This window comes from Rhea pennata, chromosome 2, assembly GCF_028389875.1.
Source record: "Rhea pennata isolate bPtePen1 chromosome 2, bPtePen1.pri, whole genome shotgun sequence".
Classification (NCBI taxonomy): domain Eukaryota; kingdom Metazoa; phylum Chordata; class Aves; order Rheiformes; family Rheidae; genus Rhea; species Rhea pennata.
The window spans coordinates 80260704-80281913 of record NC_084664.1 but is presented as its reverse complement, the minus strand read 5'-3'; the positions used below and the strand labels follow the sequence as shown (position 1 = coordinate 80281913).

The 21210-nt window shown below is 37.5% G+C and overlaps 1 protein-coding gene across 1 annotated transcript in view; it reads left to right on the top strand.

Moving 5' to 3' along the window:
- MYO10 (myosin X) overlaps window positions 1–21210 on the top strand; it is a 174563-nt gene that overhangs the window by 32379 nt on the left and 120974 nt on the right. The window contains exon 2 of the mRNA XM_062569834.1: window positions 3423–3521. Coding sequence (XP_062425818.1) covers window positions 3423–3521 — 99 coding nt within the window. The remainder of the gene's footprint in view (window positions 1–3422; window positions 3522–21210) is intronic.

The following is a 21210-nucleotide window of genomic DNA, read 5'->3' as shown; positions in this document are numbered from 1 at the left end:
GAATGTAATGCATGCCTCCACCCCCTAGTTGTCATGTCTCCAGAACTTGGCAATGTCAACCACTTTCATTAAAGCTGTTGCACTTTGTGAACAAAACAGTTATTTACAGAGGGGGGAAAAAGCAGGTTGAGAGGAAGCTTTGTTCTGCCTTGCTCCTGTGGGAACATTTTGTCAAGATGGAGGAGTCTGACCAAGTAGAAGTTTACTATGATCTGAACAACTTCAGTTTCATGCCAGAATGAGTCTATTAATCACTGTTTGAGTATTTTTTGTTTGTTATTATCAGATTGAATGGGGTTGTTGCCTAGGCTCAATATTCTTTTTCTTTTAGTCTCTTATGTTAATTTAGGAGTATTACATCTCATAATGCTTCTGTAAGTATTTGTTTGATACATAGGTTTAATGATATCAAAGGATATCAAAGAATGAGGAAAAATGCTTTATTCTAACTGCTCTAAGCATTTTATATGGTAGAATGTGCTTGGTAGATAAGTAGTCTCTTGCACAGTGTGCATGTTTACGTGGTATATTTTACACCACTTGCATGTGTAGCACACTTACATACACGTTTTTCACAACAAATTGCTCTTTATTTGTAAAGGAGTTTCCCAAAGTATTGCACAGGGGGCTTCAGTAAACTGTTTGTTTAGGAGACAGTCTTGGAGTTAGCAGTAAGGAGGTATCTGTATTACCTGTCAGGAAGCCTCGCTGCACAGGGAGGAGCAGTATGTTGCGCTCCTCCCCAGAAGTGGAACTACATACATGGGGAGCAAATGGAAATGTGAATGTTCAAGAGCCAGTTGGCAAGGTGGTGAAGGTGGCTGCACTTCCTGGGCAGCAGCTGGCTGCTGGGAACTGAACTTGAGCTCGTCAGGTTAACAGGCATCTGCAAGTGTCAGCTCTACCTCTCGGGCTGCTTCTGTCATCAGCTCACTCAGTATGCCAGCAGGACTCTTCAGTTCAGAAAGGCATGCGACCGTATGGGACCAACGGGATCCTGCAGGAGCCGGCGCTGCTTCTGTGGTGGAGGGACTTCCTCTGGGGTGGTGGTAGTGGAGAGGATGCTTTTACGAACTGTTTGCTGATGGTAACAGCTGTGCTCTTCGGTAGTTAAGACGAAAAAGCCTTTGTCTACTGCACTTGTAGCTGTGGTAAATATTGCTTAATACTGAGGATGTCATTCTCAAAGTTGTCATCACCCTTGAATCTGAGTTGTTCTTAAAAATGTTAGAGAAAAACCGTATTTTTCTATTTGTTGGCTTTAACTGAAGTGTAACAGAGTAAGATGAACGGTTTGCTACAGAAGCAAACATCTGGTAGCTCTGAAACACTGCGTGGATGAAAAGACTTTTGAATCTGTTGGAGCATGTCTGGTTTCACTTCAGCCTTTCTTCCTCTTGAAAACACAAAGTGAAAGGCACCCTTAAAGTAGTCAGTATGAGAGTATTAGTCCTGCCTGAGAATATTAAAAGCAATACAAGTACCCAGGACATTAGGGTGTTTGGACTGCCAGAGTCTGATTCAGACCCAATGAGCTTGGTGGAAATCTTTCCTCTGTTATCATTGGATTAAATGTTTAAATCCTTTTTCACTTTTACTATTTCTTAGTTGTCGTGTACTGTTTTTTTCTTGTTTCAGTTCCCCTGTTCCTTCTTGCCCTTTTCAGTTGCTAGCTCTCTGCTTTCTGCTCACCTCTGCCCTTCTCAACACTGTCTACTCTTTCCTGCTCTGCATTGACCCCGTGCTTTAAGTCGACATACCCTGCATTTGAACTGCCTTAGATTTGCTATAAACCTGGAAACCATCTGGCTTGAGGTTTCAAAGGTAAAATGCTGTACAGCTCTGTAGGCACTTAAACCATTTAAAATGGAATGAGGTTTGCTAAAAGATGGAGGTGAAAAAAGACCAGAGATGCTCTTATATAACCCTTTATATGTGTTTAAGCTGTTACCATTCAGAGAAATGAAGCAGCAAAAGTTTCTTCTCCATGTGAGCATTGTTTTGGTTCTTGATGCTATTAGTTTCCCAACATAAACACAAGAATCACAGAATAATGTGTATTCAACATAATCTTAAGGGTATCCAACACATAATACAGCTGAACTCTATGATAGGGCCACTCACCTTAAGTATATAATGAATAAAAGGCTGTGCTTCTTCGATTGTCTGTAAAGAATTCATTTCTTCCAACTTTTAGGAAGGTAGTAAATCTAGTTTCTATGTTGTAGGAATTAATACAACGGCAGTCTTCATATGCTGGGATGTAAAATTAATTATTCAAATTGAGTCTTAAGATTATTCACCCAAATTCACTGCTATTTACTAATTCTTTTCTATCACCCCTTTACCTCTGGAGAGAATTTGTCTGTTCTGATGGAAAAAATCTGTTCTGTAAATAATCGTAAAATACTGCCATTCTGATGTGGAGCTGGCAGCCTGTTTTTGTAGCGTGAAAGTGTAGTTTGGGTTTAAAGTCAGAGCATTGGGGTGCTGCTATTGAATATCGTGGCAGCTGATGGCTTCTTCTACACTGGAGCAACTTCCATGGGTATCATTAACGTGATATTTTTGACACTGCTTCCTTCGGTAGTCTCGCTACAACTACAGCCGTGCTGTCAGCTGTAGATTTTCCCCTCACATGGAGGAGGCTCCCTCCCATATCCACTTTCCTCCTTATTCTCAGCACTGGACATCTCTGCTTTCTGGCTGCTGGATCCTTTACCGAGGATAAGCATAGGTTACCGTATTACTAGCAGTGTCTGGGCTGCTTTAAGAGTTAATAGCCAGGTGGCAGTTAAAAGTCCGAGCCTACCCTGTCTTAATAGACAGACATAGGTGGCTGATTGTGTTTCTGTTGCTTCCCTAGCTCAAAAAAATAAACATTATTTCTGTCACTTTTCCTGCTAGTGTTTTTTTTTTCTTTTTTCTTTTTTTTTATCCTGAGTTCTTGTGCAGCCACGAGAGGAAGATAGTATAAAGGTCAAAGTGGCTTAGAAAAAATGTGAAATGGAGACTGTACAGATGATTGGGTGGAAGTGCACTGGTCCAAGCAGAGGTTGAAAATAAACAGGCAGTGAGCCTGACATCTCTGAGGAAGATTTTTTAAAATATGTGCAAAGTCAGACACTACTTTGTAATTTTACGTGTATTAACATGAGGCACGTGACTGAGTGAATTAGCACCAGCTGTTCTTGCTGGCATTTAGGAACTTCTGTAAGGAGGGGAAAAAATGGCTCAGTAGAAACTGACAAATGTTTGATAAGAGATTATTTTATTCCTTTCTCTCAGTTGCTTGTTTGGATTTTGCTTTTGTTTTCTCTCTTTTTACCTGATAAATATTTCTTAAGAAAAATGTTTGAGTGGAATTCTTTGATCAGCTTTTAATTATGCCATCTGTAACTTTTTTTTATTGTTTATTGTAGGGATCTCGGGTCTGGTTGCGAGAAAATGATCAGCATTATCCAAGTACTGTTCATTCCTGTGCGGAAGGAGTCATCGTATTCAGGACAGATTATGGTCAGGTACGGGCATTCATCATCTCCCCCCCCCCCCCCCCACCAACTATGGAAGAGAAACCATTCTCCTTATTGAAAAACAGATGGAGTAAACATGTAAAGTTTGTGAACAAAACATTTATTTTGGGTGACTTAAATGTAGAACTTTGTTTTTAATAGCTTTTTCTGTTGTGTATCTGGTAAATTGCTCTATGTCTGACACAGCTGAAGAATCACTGTCATATTTGAGAACCTTGTTCCACTTGGGCCATTGGTTTTTCAGTTTACTGGATACATGGCACTCAAACACCACAGTAGCGAAGTGTTGCTGATTCAGTGAGAGGCAACAATGCAGAACTCCCAAAGCAAAATCAGGACAACACACTTACTGCAGTTTGTTCTGTTTTCATCACCAGAGAACTGTAAAGGAGACCATTATTCCTCTCTCTTGTTCTGTCTCTTATTTATTTATTTATTTATTTATTTATTTATTTATTTTCTTCTGGCTGTCAAGCCTCCCTGTCTGCTTGGAAAGATGGGAATAGATCCCAGTGGCTCCATTCCATTTGCTCAAGTTACCTCAGCTATCCCAGGCAATGTGTGCCTGCTGTGCTAGTGTATTACTGGCAGTGTCTGGTTGCCAGCTGATTAAGTTGGCTAGACCTCACTACTGTAAACTTGCCCCCCCTCTTTTTTTTAGTCAGAAGAAAGCAAAATTTTCTCTGACATTTGCTGACGGCTTGGAAGTACTCTGCTTTCTGGCTTTTTTTTTTTTTTTAATGTATTTATTCTACTCTCTATTAGGCCATAGTTTATCCAGACCTCCCTTCTTGCAGCTTCCCTGAAGAAATTTCAGTGAAATTCAAGTTTTAGATTGAGTTGTGTTGACACAGTTATCAACATCTGGAGAATACTTTCCTTGACTTTTAGAGGATGTCTTTTCTTCTTTTTGGCTTGCTTTTGTTGGTTATTTTCACCAGATGGAGTTAGCTTCAGGTAGTGAACTAGGCTGAGAAAGGCATGATAGAAAGGAAAACGTGCTGCCTTTTACTGCAGTCTTTGCTTAATGTCTTTCAGGGTGAGCATGATGGAAAAGTACTCCCTTCGGAGCCAGAGAACCCTTACTTTTCTTGCATACCTTTTTCTGCACAGGAAAGGAATCAGACAGGACTGGAGAACCTTTTTTGATGGGGAAGATATAATCTAACTTAGGTTAATTTGCTGTTTTCCTGGCAATGAAGAATGAAAGTGGGCATGAAACAAATGGGGTCTGAGGCAAAGAAAATGTGTGTTCCTTCTTTTTAGAGCCCCTAGAAGTGCAGCAAAGCTTTGGAGACAGGAAGTCAAAGAGGAAGTTGCATCCAAGAACCTATGCATGGTTATGTCTCTGGGAAAATTTAGTTATGTTCTCCTTTCTGCTTCTCCAGAGATGTAGATGGAAGTCATTGTTGTCCTCAATGTCTGAAAAGACAGTTAAGGAGCCTTTGTTTTTGACTGAGTTCAGCTCCCTGGTTGTTGTTTGCCTAGTCCCATCTGTTGCCCTTCCAAGATCCCCAGTCCACCTGCATCCTTTTACTCAGAAGGATCCCTTGTGGCAAGAAGGGATAATGTCCTCAAGGAACTTCAGGACATCTCCTTTTTGGAGAGATTAGCTTAAAGGAGGTGAGTGAAGAAGACAGGAGATTGTTAGCCCCAGAAAACATTTTAAGAATGTTCCCTTCTGTGGCAGGGTCATGGGGACAGATGTTTAAGGAGGAAGCATCTAATAATGAGAAATAAACAGAAGATGCATGTTGATACAGAGCAATGTTTCTTAAGTGCTAGCAGTAATAGGTTGTGTTGGATTCAGGTGCCCATCTTTACCTCATGCAGGATAGCAGACAAGCAGTGAAAGCCCAGTTGTACAAAGTTGAAGTACAAATATAATATGCTCCATGTTATCACATTTCTTGGATTGGTGACCCAGAGACACATGATACTGAGGAAGACAACCACAGAAGCAGACCGAGAATAACTACTGTTCAGTGCAAAGCCTTTTCACAGAAAAATAAGAAGACAGCATGTGTGCTGGTTTATTTACTGTAGAGTGCATATTAAATTATGTACTTAGTATTGCTTGAATTTTGGAATTTAAAAGTTTACAGTTTACCCGCACCCTGTTCTACTGAAATTCTTGACTAGATGGAGTGAAGATGCTTAAAACATATCCTCTGTTGGTTTCATAAAGCTAAAAAAGGAGGGATGTATCACATTAAAGCATACAGGTATATTCTGTTTGTAGAATAGAAAGATTGTTCTGTATCTTTTTAAAATAACACATGCTCCAAACGATGTCCAGCGCTGAACACTACGGTTTAAGCATAAGCCCTATCCAGCTTCTCATAGGAGTGACTCAATTGCTTAGGTAAGAGGGTCTACCTGTAATTTTTCCACAGAATTTTGTAATTAGACACTTAGCTATGAAGAACCAGACTTCTAGAAACGTTTAGAACTTCTAATCCTTACTTTTATGGGATTTGCAGGTACCAGATATCTCTAAAAATTGACCTCTTCTGTGCCTTAACCAAGAATGTCAGAGCTAATATTGGCATCCATATTTAGAAAAGTTTCTTGCTAGTAGTCTTGCATACATTACCTGTTAGTTTGCCTTTCTGTGGTGTACATAAAACAAGCTTCAACTTCAGATAATTTGGAAAAGGGTTCAAGTCATTATCTTGATATAACCTGACTGATTCTATTTCTTTAGGAAATCTGCTAGTGCTATAAATATCACTTGAAAAACCTTTTAGTTTGGCCTGCTTTTTTAAAAGAAGACAGTAGACACCACAACCTCTGCTGTGAAACACCTAGTATGTTGAAAGCTACTTTACACTTTTATATTTTATTACATAGCATAAATCCACTTCCTGGAATGCTGCATATCACTTTAAAGAATGAGGCAGGGAAGTAAGGAATGATGTCTCAAAAGTGTGGAGTTGTTTTGATTTTGAAGCATGGCCTAAAATACAAGTATATTATTTCTCAAGACCCTTTTGAATACTTTAGCGGTTGTGTTCCCATCTAATGACAAACTGATGGAAGTGTTGCGACTCTTACCAACTTTATCATTTTTACTAATCTTCTGATTCTGTGTCTTCTGCTAGGATTTGCATTTTTCAACTTCTAACAACATTTTGAATGAATTCTCGAGATGCGATTGACATAGCAGTGGGATTAGGAAGGCATATTTACTAGAGTTTTGCTCAGATTTTATTTTTTGAAGTTTGAATTTCAAATCTTTGCCAGAGTCAATTTGCAGAATAATAAAAAATCATAGCAGAGAATGTAAATTCTTATTTTCTTCTTTCCATTCTGTTTTGAATGGTGTAAATATATTTGCTACAAAAACCTGCAGCATACAGTTGTACTCTGAAGGAGTGCTGCTTGTATGGAATGCTATTAAACCAAATACTCATTGTATAGAATATGCTTTACTCTTTAGAGTTTTAACAAGTTACAGATCAGGTAATGGATCCCTTCTTTATAATGAGATGGTAATATAATTATTCCTTATTGAGCAAGGTTAATTGATCTAGTGTTACTTGAATGTTTCAGTTAAGCAGTCCATCTGTTAATTTTCTTTAAAAATGATTGTGGTGCTGCTTTTTGCTGTTGTCACCATGTCTGTGACTAGGTAGAATGAGTGGAATATATGCTACGTAAATCTGTTTTAGGAATTCCAAGATGTAGGATTGAGTCCCCTGAGCAGGTAGCTAAGAAACATTCTTCGCTTTTTACAGAGAAAAGAATGTAGCACTGTGTTGGGGCAGATGAAAACCTAATGAAATGAGGTGGGGAGAAGAGGCGAGAAGTACACTGGGACCATGTTTCACCATGCTGGCCAATGATAATGGAATGGCAGATGAAAGCTATAAAATCTCTCTGAGCCTATTTTAATGGCATTGGACTGTAATTAGCTCTGAACTGTCTCTGAAATGTCTACTGCGCACTAGTTTTCAAAATGAAGTACAGTGACCAATCTGCAATGACTTGGGAAGTTGTGATGAGTGGGCAGTTCATACTGTAAATATTTTTCTCTTTATAAGCACCTCCCAGATGCTTTTGAGAAGAGAAGACATTGTACACATTTGCTGTTCTTGATTTTTAGTCCCATTAGTGTGCACAGACATAGTAAATGAGTCTGTGCCTAATGTTTTGGAAACATGATGTCTGTGAATGTTATATAAAGTATGTCAGTGCAGTATAAGAATACTCAGGCTTAAGAAAATGAGTTCTAATCTTTCATTAGCTATGTATTTTTTTTGAAGATTGCATTACTGTTACTGTATTTTATTTGTTTGAGTGTTTTTGTTGCCTTTATTTATAGGATTAAAAAATACTTCTCCTTTAAGGGTTTTATTTACAGTAGAGCAGACATTTCCTCATCGCCATATTCTATAAATTTTTAATGACATTGCTTATAAAATACTCAATGTGAAATAAAATTCTGAAAACCCCTACTGTCACAGTATGCTTTATTTGAAATGACTTACATGCACATTTTCAGTAGACTATCAGTGGTTCTGTTGAGAAAAAAGCTCTTTCCAGTCTTTGTCTGTCTTTTCTGGTAATACAGTTTTTACTATTTTTCTGATAATATACTTGCTTTTGCCCTTACATGTAAGAGAATTGCATTGTGCTCGTAGCTTCTTGTACATAGACCATGAAAATGTCCCCTGTCAAAACTATTAAGATTTCACACCTTCCAAACTTTCTTCCATCAGAACTGCTTTCTTGAGTTACATAGCATTAATGCTGAAAACATCTTTCTTGTCTCCTAATAGGAGACTCTATATCTTTTTTCTTTTTTCGTTTGTACATTCAAGTATATATATAAAAACAATGCCAGCAAATATGTTATCAGCATTCCTATTACATTTTTTTAAATAGTAATTATGTTTTTCTTTTTTTTTTTTTTTTTTTTTTTTTAATAGCATTGTGTTCAAGCCTGTGAATTTCTGGACTTTCTGAACAGCACTTAATAGCACATACTTTAAGTAACACTCATTCTCTTGCAAGGGATATTTTCTATAAATGTAAGACATGATGTGTGTGTGCAGGGGAAATCTGCTATGAAGAATACAAAGTGAAGTAAAAGTTCAGCTAATTAATACATACTTGTTAGAGTCTGACATGGAGATTTCTGAATACTTAATTGCATACCTACTTAGTTGAATGAGGGAGACTTTTAAATCAAATATGTTATAAATAGAAGCAGCTGAGCTATAATATCCTAAAAATGTAGGTTCTCTAAAAACAGATGTTAGATATCACCAGCAAAGACTTTGTCAGTTAAAACAGCTTTCTGTGAACTTTCTTGACAAAGAAGTCTTTTACGATACAATATTATGTCATCAAGCAGCGCGCTGCTCAGTATCCTTAGCTTCAAATAAGGGGCACCTGCAAATGGTTTGATCAGCAAGAAAAGTATTTTTTCCTGTGTGTTTAACTTAATATGGCTCTGGTGGGGCATTTATGCACCACAAGACTGGGAAGGGTGCAGATGTTCCTTGTTAAACATAACTCAAGTATGCTTTCCAAGGAGGTTTTCACCTTCCCCCTCTACCCCTCTTTTTTTTTCCTTCCTGATTTGAGGGCCGCAGAGTTTCTTGTGATGACTTCATTCAAGAGAGTTGGATGTAGGCTTTGCCTGAGCTTTTGCTTTTATTTTTTGAAGTCAGTGATGAAATTGCATTGAAGTTACTATGGGATTATTCTAATGGAGTTCATGTTTTCCTTGTTTGTTTATTTTTTTAAAAAGTCCAAACCTGCAGGTAGAAGGGTAAGCATTTATTGTAAACGCTCTTTCCTTTGCCTTGTGGCCTTTCTCGCACTTCTTTGGGATTCTCTTGTGCTAGTCTTGACTGCTGTGAGTAATCGTTTAAACGAGAGTCTTCCTTTCATATTTCCAATGCATGAATAATACCATCATTTGCCTTGAGGTTTAAGATAGTGAAATCAATAGTACTCCCTATCAGTAAATGCTGTGTTTGATTGCATAGGTTTGTGGGATCAGGCACCCAAGAGAAATCCTCCTGGAAAAGAATTTTCTGAATCTTCATTGAAAAGCACCGTATTACTTTAGTTCCTCCATCTGATGAATTAACTGTATTTCTGAGCAGTGGTTTTTTGACATTTCCCTGAATTTAATATCTATTACCCCTGAAATACACCCTTAAAAAGGACTATTTTAAATAAGTCCTTTATGTTTTTCCTTGTGTATGCCACCTCTTAAGAAAATATACAAATATACACAGTTAATTTTGATCTTGGCCGTTTTTGCAGTTAAATGAATGATCCCTTTCTGTAGACTTTTTCTGAAGACTTTCATTCTTCTTAGTTCAAAGGTGCTTAAAAAAATTGTTACTGTTGACTCTTGACATTGTGTAGTTCATGCATGTTTCAAACAGTAGATTCTCTGCCTTTAGGGCATAGGGTAAATTCCAAATTCAGCAGCTTTATATCAGGAAATCGAATTCCATCTGTCTAAACATTGTAAAGTTCATATTATTCTGCAGTTAGTTATACTTGGCTTAGTTATAATAATTCTCATAATTATTTCTAGTATACTTTAAAAGCTTATTGCTATAGCTATTTGGATGTTGGTTTGAGGGATGTTCTGAGTTTGTTGTTTTGTGGGGCCTTTTTTTTGTTTGGTTTTAAAAGATATGTGAGAATTTGGGGAGTCAGGGGAATGTTAAGGAGCATCAGAAGTTAGCCAGGGTGCCTCTTTAGTTCTCTAGATTTATCTTCTCTTGAGAAATGTTTACATCTTTATGTAGGATGTCAAGGTTCAGTGTCTCTTGCTGCAAGCATCTGTTGACGCACTTGTAAACAGAGCTAGTGACAGATGTTAACTGGGCGCTGCTTGGCAATGTGCGCTCCACGTAGCAGTGCTTGGGAGCATTCGCTGTGCGCAGCCAAGAGAAGACTGGCCTCATTTCAGAGCTTGTGCGTTTGAGCGCACTCTCTATCCTTGCAGCGCTTTGGGCACAGCCTCCAAAGGTGCAACTGCCAAGTTGGCAATGGTATCTTTGGATCATGGCTTTTCATCCTGCAGCGTGTGGGTCATTGCCCAGAAGGGGTCACAGGGAGCTGCTGGGGAGAAGGCTGTGCTGGACTGACACTTGCTTTGTCTGATGCTCTTTAGAAGCTGATCTCTGTGAACCAATTCATTCTTCAGATGCCATAATTATCCTCCAAACCCATTGAGCTGCATCGTACCGTCCCTCCTATGATGCATTTAACAGACTGTAACTGAAATGCACAGAAGCCTCTCCATACCTTGTAAGGATTTAATGCAACAGTACAGCTCACAGCAAATATTTTCTTTAAAAGAAATGCTGCTTCAAAACCCTATACTTTTATTTTTATATTATAATTTTTAATATCTTGTCATTGATTCAAACTAAATCACTTAGATTGAACAATGTTTTTCTGATGTCATATCTCTCTCCTTTTTTTTTTTTTTTTTTTTTTTACATTTTAAATTACCTACTAATTGGAAAATCGTTAATTTGTGTCTCTTAAATTCTCTAAAATACTAATTACTACAATGAGGAAATATTTAAAAGACTTTCTAAAGGAAATTTTTTTTTCCCCATGATAGAGCTAATTCAGCTTGCCTTGTTAGCTGCTTTATGTCAAGGGCAATATTTTTATATATGATTTATTCTCTGAATATTTGTTTTAGGCTAATAGGGAAAAGTTTTGTGTGTGTGTTTATCTGAACTACTGTGAATTTACTACTTCATAACCTGCTCTGTATTTTTATTTATCTTCTAAGATAAGCTGCATATGTGCTGTCTTTACTTTTTTCCTGTTGTTTGCATTTCTGCCAAAACCACTATCAATTTGATTAATTCCAGGCAGGAGGAAGTTTTAATTCTGGAGTGAAATGTTTTAAAATAAAGATTGGATTGAAAGCACTGACTGTTCGACCAAGTTGATTGCGTTACTCTTGCAAGGTTAACATTCTACTTACTAGTGCAGAGCCACTATTTTTTTGCCAGAAATTCGGGAGCTTGAAAGTGGCTGACCCAAAAACTTTTTTAATGCAGAAGTGATGGGTCAGGTGGGTTAAGCAATGAGCATAAATAACTTTTTTAACATTGGTTTTCAAGGGTTTTGTTCTTTGTTTATTAAACATAATGGTAGTATATGCTTTAACTGTACTGAAATTAATTCATTTGGCATTAGTGTGTCTGTTGTTTAAGTGTTCTAATAACAACATAAATTAAATTGCATGAACTAAAGCATTTATCTCTATTGAGCAGAGAATTATTTTATGCTCTTTGCAAGACCTCACTGAAAGCAGTTAATATCTGAGATGTTGACAAAGAGGTGCTTTCTGTATCTCCTTGGTCTGCTGTGGCCATGTAATTGGTTGTGGCCTACGTAAATAGTTAAGATGTCAGTCTTCTCTGTTGCTTTCTGCAAAGAAAATCTAAACCATCTGTCCTTTTTTGTCTTTTCATAATACTTGTACTAAAGATAGCAAAACTGCTTTTGTTTTAAGATTAAAGCAGATGTACACAGGCTGCCATATGAATTTCTTTTGTAAGAGAACACAGTTCAGCTGTTCACAAAACATGGAAAGGAATTCAAACTGCATTGTGCCAAAAAAGTCTATAGTATTGTGGTGTGTAAGCTTGTCACTTCAATTGTTTTCTTGTTCCTAAATTTCCTTGGATGTCGAGCTGGTCTTATTGTTCACTATTTTTTGGTGTTGTAGGAATACATGATTTAGGTTAAGCAAAACTATACATTAGGATGCTCTACTCTGCAACACAGCAGTGCTTAGTTTTGTTTTGGTGAGATTTTGTACCTTACAGTCCAGATAAACTGTGAGCTGAAACACTGAGATTTTTTTTACTCAGAGAAGACTTTCTCAACCTATACAGGAATTTGCCCTCATTAAAAGTTGAGTGAAAAATATATACAGTGCCCTAATAATTAAAGGAAAAGAAGTCAGTGAAATGACTAATTACGAAAGTGATTTTACACAATGAGGCTTTGTGAGTAAATGCTAATGTGTGTGAGCAACCATTTAAAATAGTGTCAGTCTCCAAGAGATGATCCTTACATTTTTGAAGTAGTTGTTCTTAAAGCTGTAAGCTAGTCATTACAACCTGCAGTTTTTTGTGCTTCTGTTTCACAAAGTGATGTTGTACTTCTGTACCTTTATACCATCAGGGACACATCATTACCCCCTGAGAAGGGAATGCCAGCAGTAAGAGTGGGTTGTAGGTTTCTGACACATCAAACAGCGGCCCAGCTAGAACATAAATCTTTAAGTAATCTTAGACATAGTGGCAGGTATCCTATGAACGAGAGAAATCAACAGTCCTGTTAATAGTCAGTTTTAGATCTCTAATAATTGGCAGTCAGAATCCAAACGAAACATAAATTGTACATAACGTATAAATTGTATACAAAAAGGGGGAATTTGAAATTTTTATTTATCATTCATTAGTGTTAGTAAGTAATATCAGTCTGTTCTGTTCTTTACAATTGTTTCCTCGCAGAAAATCACTAAACAGTCATAAAAAACCCATCATTCAATAACATGAAATTTGTAATTTAGGGTGTTACAGAGCTTTGACAAATCATTTTAGGTTACTATTTCAAATTCATCAAGTGAGTAGCTAAACTCTGTAACCACCTGATAGGTGTTTAAGGTGCTGTGTTGTTTGGGTGATCTAAGTCCACATCCTAATTAGCAAAAGTCATGAGGAGATGGTAATTATTTTGTAGGGAAGTAGCCAGTGTTAGCTCATGGGTCATTTAAGAAAGGCTGCAGTGCCACTCATGGCACTGTGCCAGTTTTGTAGATGAAAAGTTGATTTCGTCTCCCTACTGTGGTCACTTGAGTAGTTTTTGAAATGTATGTTAACATTGTATTTCAAAGAAATAGAAGTGGAGAAGCTGTGTATCTCCAGGTATCCTCTTCTGCACAATTTCAAAACAAACTGAATCCATGTATTCAGACCATAATTTTGATGTCAGATTATTAGATGTCAGATTATTAGAAATCAGATTACTTTCAAGGTTTAATATTCGAAATATTCTGATTTTGAAAGATTTTTTTTTTTTTTTTTTTTTTTTTTTGTAGAACTTCAAATTCCCCTTTAACTGTATCTATAATGGAGTAATCTTTATTTTCATTTTTGGTAAGACATGATGCAGGAAGATTCAAGTAAGATTGAATGTTCATGTTCTGGAGTTGTAGACTGTGTATGTTCTTGAAAATTTCAGTGACTTTTTTGTTTGAAAGTGTTGAACTTTATCATGAGAAGACTGTCTGAGCAGGATTTTCCCTGAAGTATTTTTGCAACGCAACAAAACTGTTTTAACATTAGTTGCAAAAGAACTTAAAAACACCACATAGAAAAAGCATTTAAAGTTTGCTAACCTAAGGAAAAAAAGTTAATAGGTCATGTGCTTTCTCATCATACAGCCCACCTTTTGTAAAACAAGTAAGTTTCTGTTTAATGTACACATGTTGGAACTTAGATAATGATTTAAGGAGATTTACCTATCCAAGTTGACTTAACCAAGTACAAGGAAGAAATTTATGAGGGAAAAAAACATCGTTAATACTGTGAAATCAAACATTACTATAGGATAAGCAATGTACAATCTGTGTACAATTAGAGTATTGTAATGCATATGTGTAAGGAGAGATGATCAAAAGGAGGTAAGTGATCTCAAATCTAGCTCTTAATAATTTCTGGACCTTTCAGCATTAAGGGGATGAGTACTTACGAGGTTAGAAGGGAAAGGTGCATGTTCAGATCTTTTTATATTTTTGATGAAGGCATACTAACATTCCTTCCTGCTCACTCTTTGTACCTGGCTCCTTAAGATTAATTTTCCTCCCTCTTGGTCCTGTTTTCCATAAACAGTCTCCTGCTATCTCCTATTTGCTTCGTCTCTCCAAGCTTCTGCTTTAACTTTAGTTTCTTTAACATATCCCTGTTTGGTGTTTCTGTCTCACCTTGGAGCCTGACTGCCATTTGTGTCTACTTTTACATGTGCCTGTGCCCTCCTGTGCACATACACTCTGAGGGGAGCTTGACACCACTGGTGTTGACCAGGGCTCTTGGTGGGGCAGGGCTGGGCCTCGCTGCCAGGGACCATCTCACCACTCTGTGAGGGATCAGCAGGGCTGGGGGTGCCCTGGGGACCTGACATACGTGCTGGTGACTAATTATCTCAGGCGCAGCCCCCTGCCTCCCGCCCCACCCCCCCCCCCAAAAAAAAAAAAAAACAAACAAACATGCTTTTTAAATACTGTCTTCCTGCTGTGTATCAGTTTTAAATCATCTTGAGTCACCATATATGAACAAAAGTGAATTTTATCCAGTACCTCTGTGGTACCAGAGCTGCACTGTTCCTCTCCATTCTTGTTAGAGACATCGCCCTTGGAGTTCCCCATGCTCTCCGAGGAGCACTGCCAGAAGAGCTACGTGGTTACCACCTGTAAAGACAACGCTTGGCACCGTACCCAGATTGACTTTGATTAAAGGCATCCAGCAAATCTCACCAAAGCATAAAACCTCAGTGAACCTCTTTCAGCTAATCGGGAGCACAAGAACAGTGGCCTTTTTCTCCTCTTATATGCCTGGATTTGAGATAACCCAGATAGCAGCATCTTAGAGCTTTGAGTGAAAGTTGCTCAGCAGCAGCTAGAGCATGGCAAGTGCAGATGGATTTCTCGAAGGTGTTTAGCTGCTAAATATCTGAGGTTCTTTTGAATGTTCACCTTGGGATTTTTTTTCAGTGATTTATAACTTCAAGGAACTGATGACTTTTACAGGAAAGATAAAATCCTCCCTCCTGCAAAAAGAAGTCATTCTCTTCTTAAATTAAACATGCCTACTCCAAAGAATGGCTTGATGAGATGTTCAGTTATTGAATCACTAGTTGTAATGTGTGCCTGAACAAGAGCACATATTGATTTGTTCCCCCCCACCGAGGTTTTGCCTATGATGATAAACATAAAATATATTAATTTAAAAATAAATATATTCTTAATAAGATACAAACCTGCTATTGAATATTTCATCTGAAGCTTTCCAAATTTAGCAAAACTGTAAGCTGTTGAAAACAGATTTAGGAAGGCAATGTTTAGTGATGTTAATAGTGGAAATGATGCTATCCTATATATAGGAAGATAAAAATATCTTTTACTGTTGATTATTCTCTTTTAAAAGTGCAACTTTTCCCTAGCATCAGCAAGGAGTTCCAGTTAGGATTAAATCACAACATCTGTCCCATCATTAATGCTGCTTTCAGATAGGCTTTTAATATACATTGAAATCTGATGTGCAGACATAATTGGTATTACCATTTCATCATCATCATCATTAAATACAATTACAGAGGGTATCTATCACCACAAGACTTACCTAGGAACTGTAGAATTCAGACAGGGACAGCTCAAGGTCTTCTAGACACCTGAGATATGTTAGTATTTTTCACATGTCCTTGGGGGAGGCGGGAAGGGAAAGCGGTATTTCTGCGTAATCAGGAAATGTGAGCAGAAAACTGTGATACAGGCAGGGGCTGCACTAAGTAAAGCCTATACAGAGTATTAAGGAGGAGAGAGGGGGGGCAGGAAGTACAAGACTGCTATGAGTTCTTAGACATTATGTCTTCTGTGTTATTCTGGGATGTTTCCCTGGGTAGTTTTCAAAATATTTGCCTAGGTTTCTAGATGTATGATAATGTTAACAGATTAAACCAGACACTACTGTACATATTCAGTTACTCCAGGTCAGTTGCTGATATCTATTAATCCGAGGCATGCCCACAGTGTATGTGTAAATGCATTTGTTCAAATGCTTTTAGAAAGTAGCTGAGTTACTCTAGTGTGATGCAGCCTGTACCTTTACTCAGTTGGTGCAGCACTTCTGGAAAGTTTTAGGTCATAGGTACACATACTGCATAGATGACAGGGTGAGGAAATGGCACATTTCTTCATGGCTTCCAGACAAGCACATGTAGTCTGCCACTTCCCCAAAATGCTGGACTTAAAGATGCATACTCCTCATCCGGTGCATATCTATTTTCATAGAAGAAATCCTGGACAAAAGTGTAGGAGCCTACTGGAATTTTTAAAGGGAAGGTTTGATTTTTGCAATATAATATCACAGTATTGCTGGATTAAAACAAAACCCCAGACCTGACAGTATTCACCTTGTGACACTGATAAGCTCTACAATTAGAGTTTGAAGAGTCTTGAACATCACTGCTCGAGTCAATGCCATTAGAATATGGAGTCCTTAAATATGACTGTCTACAAGCTGAACACACTGTTTACTGTACCTGATGTTTTTAGAGTAGATTAGGCAGCTTGAAATAGACAAAGATTTAGAGGGATCAAGTTGCTGAAGCTACTCCAAGTGATGTATTTTTCCATGATACCCAAATATGATATCACTTTTACAAAAATGATTTACATTTTTATATTAACCTGTGTACTATGTGATGTTGTTATCAGTTACAGTGTGAACATTGTGCAACTATTAAGCAGTCTATCACATCTAGTAACGCACTGAAGTTACAAGCAACGTTTCCTCTATTCGTAAATGAAATGAAATGACTGATTAAAAATGGTCTGCTGATTAGCAAACTAGAGGCAAACAATACCTAATTTACCCTTGAAGTGATAATAACTGAAAACGGTAACCACAAATACTTCCTTTTCTGAGCGATTTCTAATTGGAGAAAAAAAATATATTCATAATGGAGGTGTAATTAAGGGTGCTTTTAGAACTTGGTTTCAGATTTTTTCTAAACTTTAAGTTGCAATCTTGAGCTCTTAGTGTCAAATCTAATCAACCTCATTCCTTTAGCCTGTGAAAATTTCAAATGTTTTTAATTGGTGCTTGGACGTAAGTGTTCTGAAAGCCACTGATCTAAGTAACTTAGTAGAAATCTCAGTCAACTTGAGTATTAACATGACAAGAATTTCCTGTAACACCCATAGGAATTCTACATAGGGAAGGATATAAAATAACAGTCCTCCTTTTACAGCAGCACAGAACTCAAGCAGTTAAGTTAATGATTTGAGGTGACCCTTCTCATTCAGTTCTTTGGATTATTTATTTATTTTATTTTTTTTGGTAGGTGTAAAAGGTAGTAAAGCATAAGTTACATAAAGAGCTACTCTCCATACCTCCAGGTTTACTAAATCAGTCCAAAATAAACTTGCCTTTTGGAAGAGTTTGTGGGATGCAAAAGCAGGTGATATTCTGGATGCTAGCCTATTAGTTTTGACTATTGCTGCTGCTTTAATGAGGGCCTGAGCACTTGTAATTTTTGTTTGAAGCTAAACTGTTTTACAGTCAGACAGGAACTCTCCCCTTAATGTCATTTTCTGTTTAGCCTTCTTGGCATAGCGCATGGTTTTAGGACACTAGTACATTATTTCTGTCTGCTAAAGACACCCACAATATAGTGAGTTAGTTTTTTGAGTTATACAGCTATCAGCCTACATGTCTGTAGGGTGAGAAACAGTTCTTTGGAGTACACGAGTAAATATTTACATCTGATTCCCTACCACTTAGTAAAATACTCAATTTTTGTACAGTACAAAGTGCTTTCTTTATAGAAAAAATATTGTTTAGTTCTTCAGTTTTGTTTTGAGGGGGCGTTTTATTTATTTAACAAAGACCGAACTAGACACAGCATGCATTTTGCAGTGAAGTCCTGCTTTTATCCAGTTTTGCAGCTGGGCTGACAGATTTATTAAGAAGTGGTGGACTTCCTCAAAATCATGCAGTGGATCGGTTGTTAAGTAGAACCCCAGGTCCTGCTGGCTCCAGTGCTTTATTTCATAGTTTGACTGTTCAGCTTTGTCTTTGCGAATGATTGCAAACGTTTGCTTCTTTCCACCCTACAGTTAATTTCAATAAACAAATGCTGTGTGGGCTGTTATGCTTATTTAAAATGAGATTAGTTGGTATTGATAGGCTCAAACTTGTCCTAACGATGGGTTATTCTGAAAATGCTTGTAATGATTCACTTCGACTCTTCAGATTTGGATGCTTAAAAGTTCATACTTAATACAAGTCAGTTTGTGTGTCGGCTACTGTTGCTTTATGTTTACTGTGAAGTAGTAATGAGCAGATCTTAATCTGCTTGATATTCCTTTCTACTGAGTACTGCATAAGGGCAAATGGCAACTGTTGAAGAAATTGTAGTGCTAGATCGATATGAAAATTCATTGTAGAGCCAGTGTCTTCTCATGTTCTGTTTGCAGTTGGGTAGGGTGAACTGTAGATAACAGGGCAGGGTTGGGCTCCTAAAGCCAACAGTGGCATTAACTATGTTCATAAGGAACAAATTCTTCCTTGGAATAGGCCAGCAACTGCAGGAGAAAAACTGATCTGGATAAGACTTCTTGATGTTTTCATTTAAGTGAATATAATGTGTGCTGTATGTCATATGCATTGCTAGAAAGGCTGACTTCTGTTCCTGTGGACTTGCAGGAGATGAGTTCCTTTAGCCTTAAAGAGAGAGTATCAGGTATTTCATGCTTGAGATTGCAGCTTTTTCTGGAGTTCGTGTAAATGGCAGATTCAGACTGTTGCCTTCTGCCAGAGGCATAACAGGATACTTGGTGACTAAGGCAGAAACGTGTTCGTGAATCATGTGCAGCAATTTCCAGTAAGGAAACTTCAGAAGTGATATACATTTGTATTAGAAAAAAAAAAAGTAATGGTCCACCAATTGAAAAAGGTTTAACATCTATCTTAACACAGCTTTGCCTACAGCAGAGCATCCAGTAAGAGTGTCCTGGCATGTTAGCTGAGCTGGGAGTCACCTGGAGGGATGTCACTTAGCTGATCTGTCAGCATTGCCTTCAGCTTCCTTTCACATTTTCCTTTATGCTGCTTCACCCAACTTTGGATCTGGCAATCCCTATTTGAATATAAAATATTATGAATTTTTAATCTGGGAAGTTTAGTAACAAAGTTATTGTTTACTGAATTTATTTATTTATTTGAATTTCTCAGCAAGTTGTATTTTAAACAAGCATAAGTTTTAATTAATTTTCCCATCTAACAAAACGTGTGCCATTGCTAACAGCAAATACTAAAAATTTCTTTTGTGTTGAGTGTATTATTTTGGGGATTTTTTTTTCTTGACTTATTTTCTGTTTCGTTTCCTGTATATGGATGCAAATGCAAATGGACATATTCATTTCACTTCCTTTATGATAACTGAGTTTTATCCATGATATGAATTCCTCATATCGGTTGCATCTGCTTGCAGAAGTTATGGCATGTCATGAAACTAAGGTATGCTCTTGCTATCTGTCAGTTACAAGGCAAAAATAAAATCTCTAGCATCATGCATTTAATTTGTAATAAATTAATAGAGAGGCTATCAGTTGGTAGAGATGCATATTGCTAAGCTCAGCTGAAAACTTGATGTGTGGTAGGAAATCAAGCTAATATTTGCTCCATCTGTTCAAAGGAGCAAGCACAGCAAGAGGCCAGGATAATGAGAAGAGTATGAAGGGAACAATGGATTTTACTATTAGACATAGTTTTAAAAGCTCATTATGGAACAGCAGGTTTGTGAAGAGGCTTGGAAGACAAGCCAGCTCTATTGCTAGAGTACAAATGGACTTTATTTTTAAAGATCCTGAATTGCTTACAAGTATTTGGAACTATATGATAGAGGTAAGAGTCTGAGTTTTGGTTTCTGAGCTCATGGAAGACCTTGTGTCTGAGCCTGGAAATTTAGTATTAAAAGGCCTGTCTTTCATTTTTGTTTAGCGTTTGAAAATAGGCCTAAGGACTAAAAACAAGAACTGTGCTCTGTGCCTTTACATTCTTCTTGAGAAGCATTGCAGCTTTTCTTACTGTAAACTGTCAGAAACAGCACTTACTTGCGGGAGTATAAAAATTTTTCTTAATAGAAGATGTTAACAAATACATCCCATAACAAGTTTTGATGAACTTTTTGGCTCCCAGTGAGTTTCAAACAAAATTATTAGCTGCCTCAGGAATGATGTTTAGCAGCTCTATATGCAGCAATCCTCTGTGCAGTATGTGCACTTGTGTTTCTATGTGGAACATGCTTATATGTGAGAGGCCTGATTCAAGGCTTGCTTTAGTCAAAAGCTCCCATTGGCTTCATCAAGGTTGGGATCTAGCCTGGAGCTGGCCTAAGCATCCAACCAGGATGAAAGTTGTGTTACAGACAGAAATTACCATTGAGTCTTGGTGCTAGAATAGGCTAGAGTATGCATTCCTTCCAGTCTCTTCACACTAGAAATAAACATTTTGTGGTTGCTAATCTTAATGCACTTCTTAGTGCTCCCATCTAGCAGCATTTGCGGGGAGTGCTTGTCTGAACTTGAAACAGCACTGTATCTTTTGCGATCTTTAACTGGAGATGGCAACCTCTTGCTAACATTTAAATTCCTGTTTGTTTTGTAAGGCTGTCCTTTGCCTTTCCTTTGTGGCAAGTTGCTGTGTGTACATTTCCGTAGCTTGAACTGTGAAATTTTCATTTTCAATGTTGAATACTGTGTGTGAAACGTCTTTATAGAATATTGTGCTCCAAGAGCATATCTCTGTAATGGTTCAGATCATATAGTTGCCTAGACTTTATCTACTGACTCATATTTTGGCACAGTCATTTGGAAGTAAGC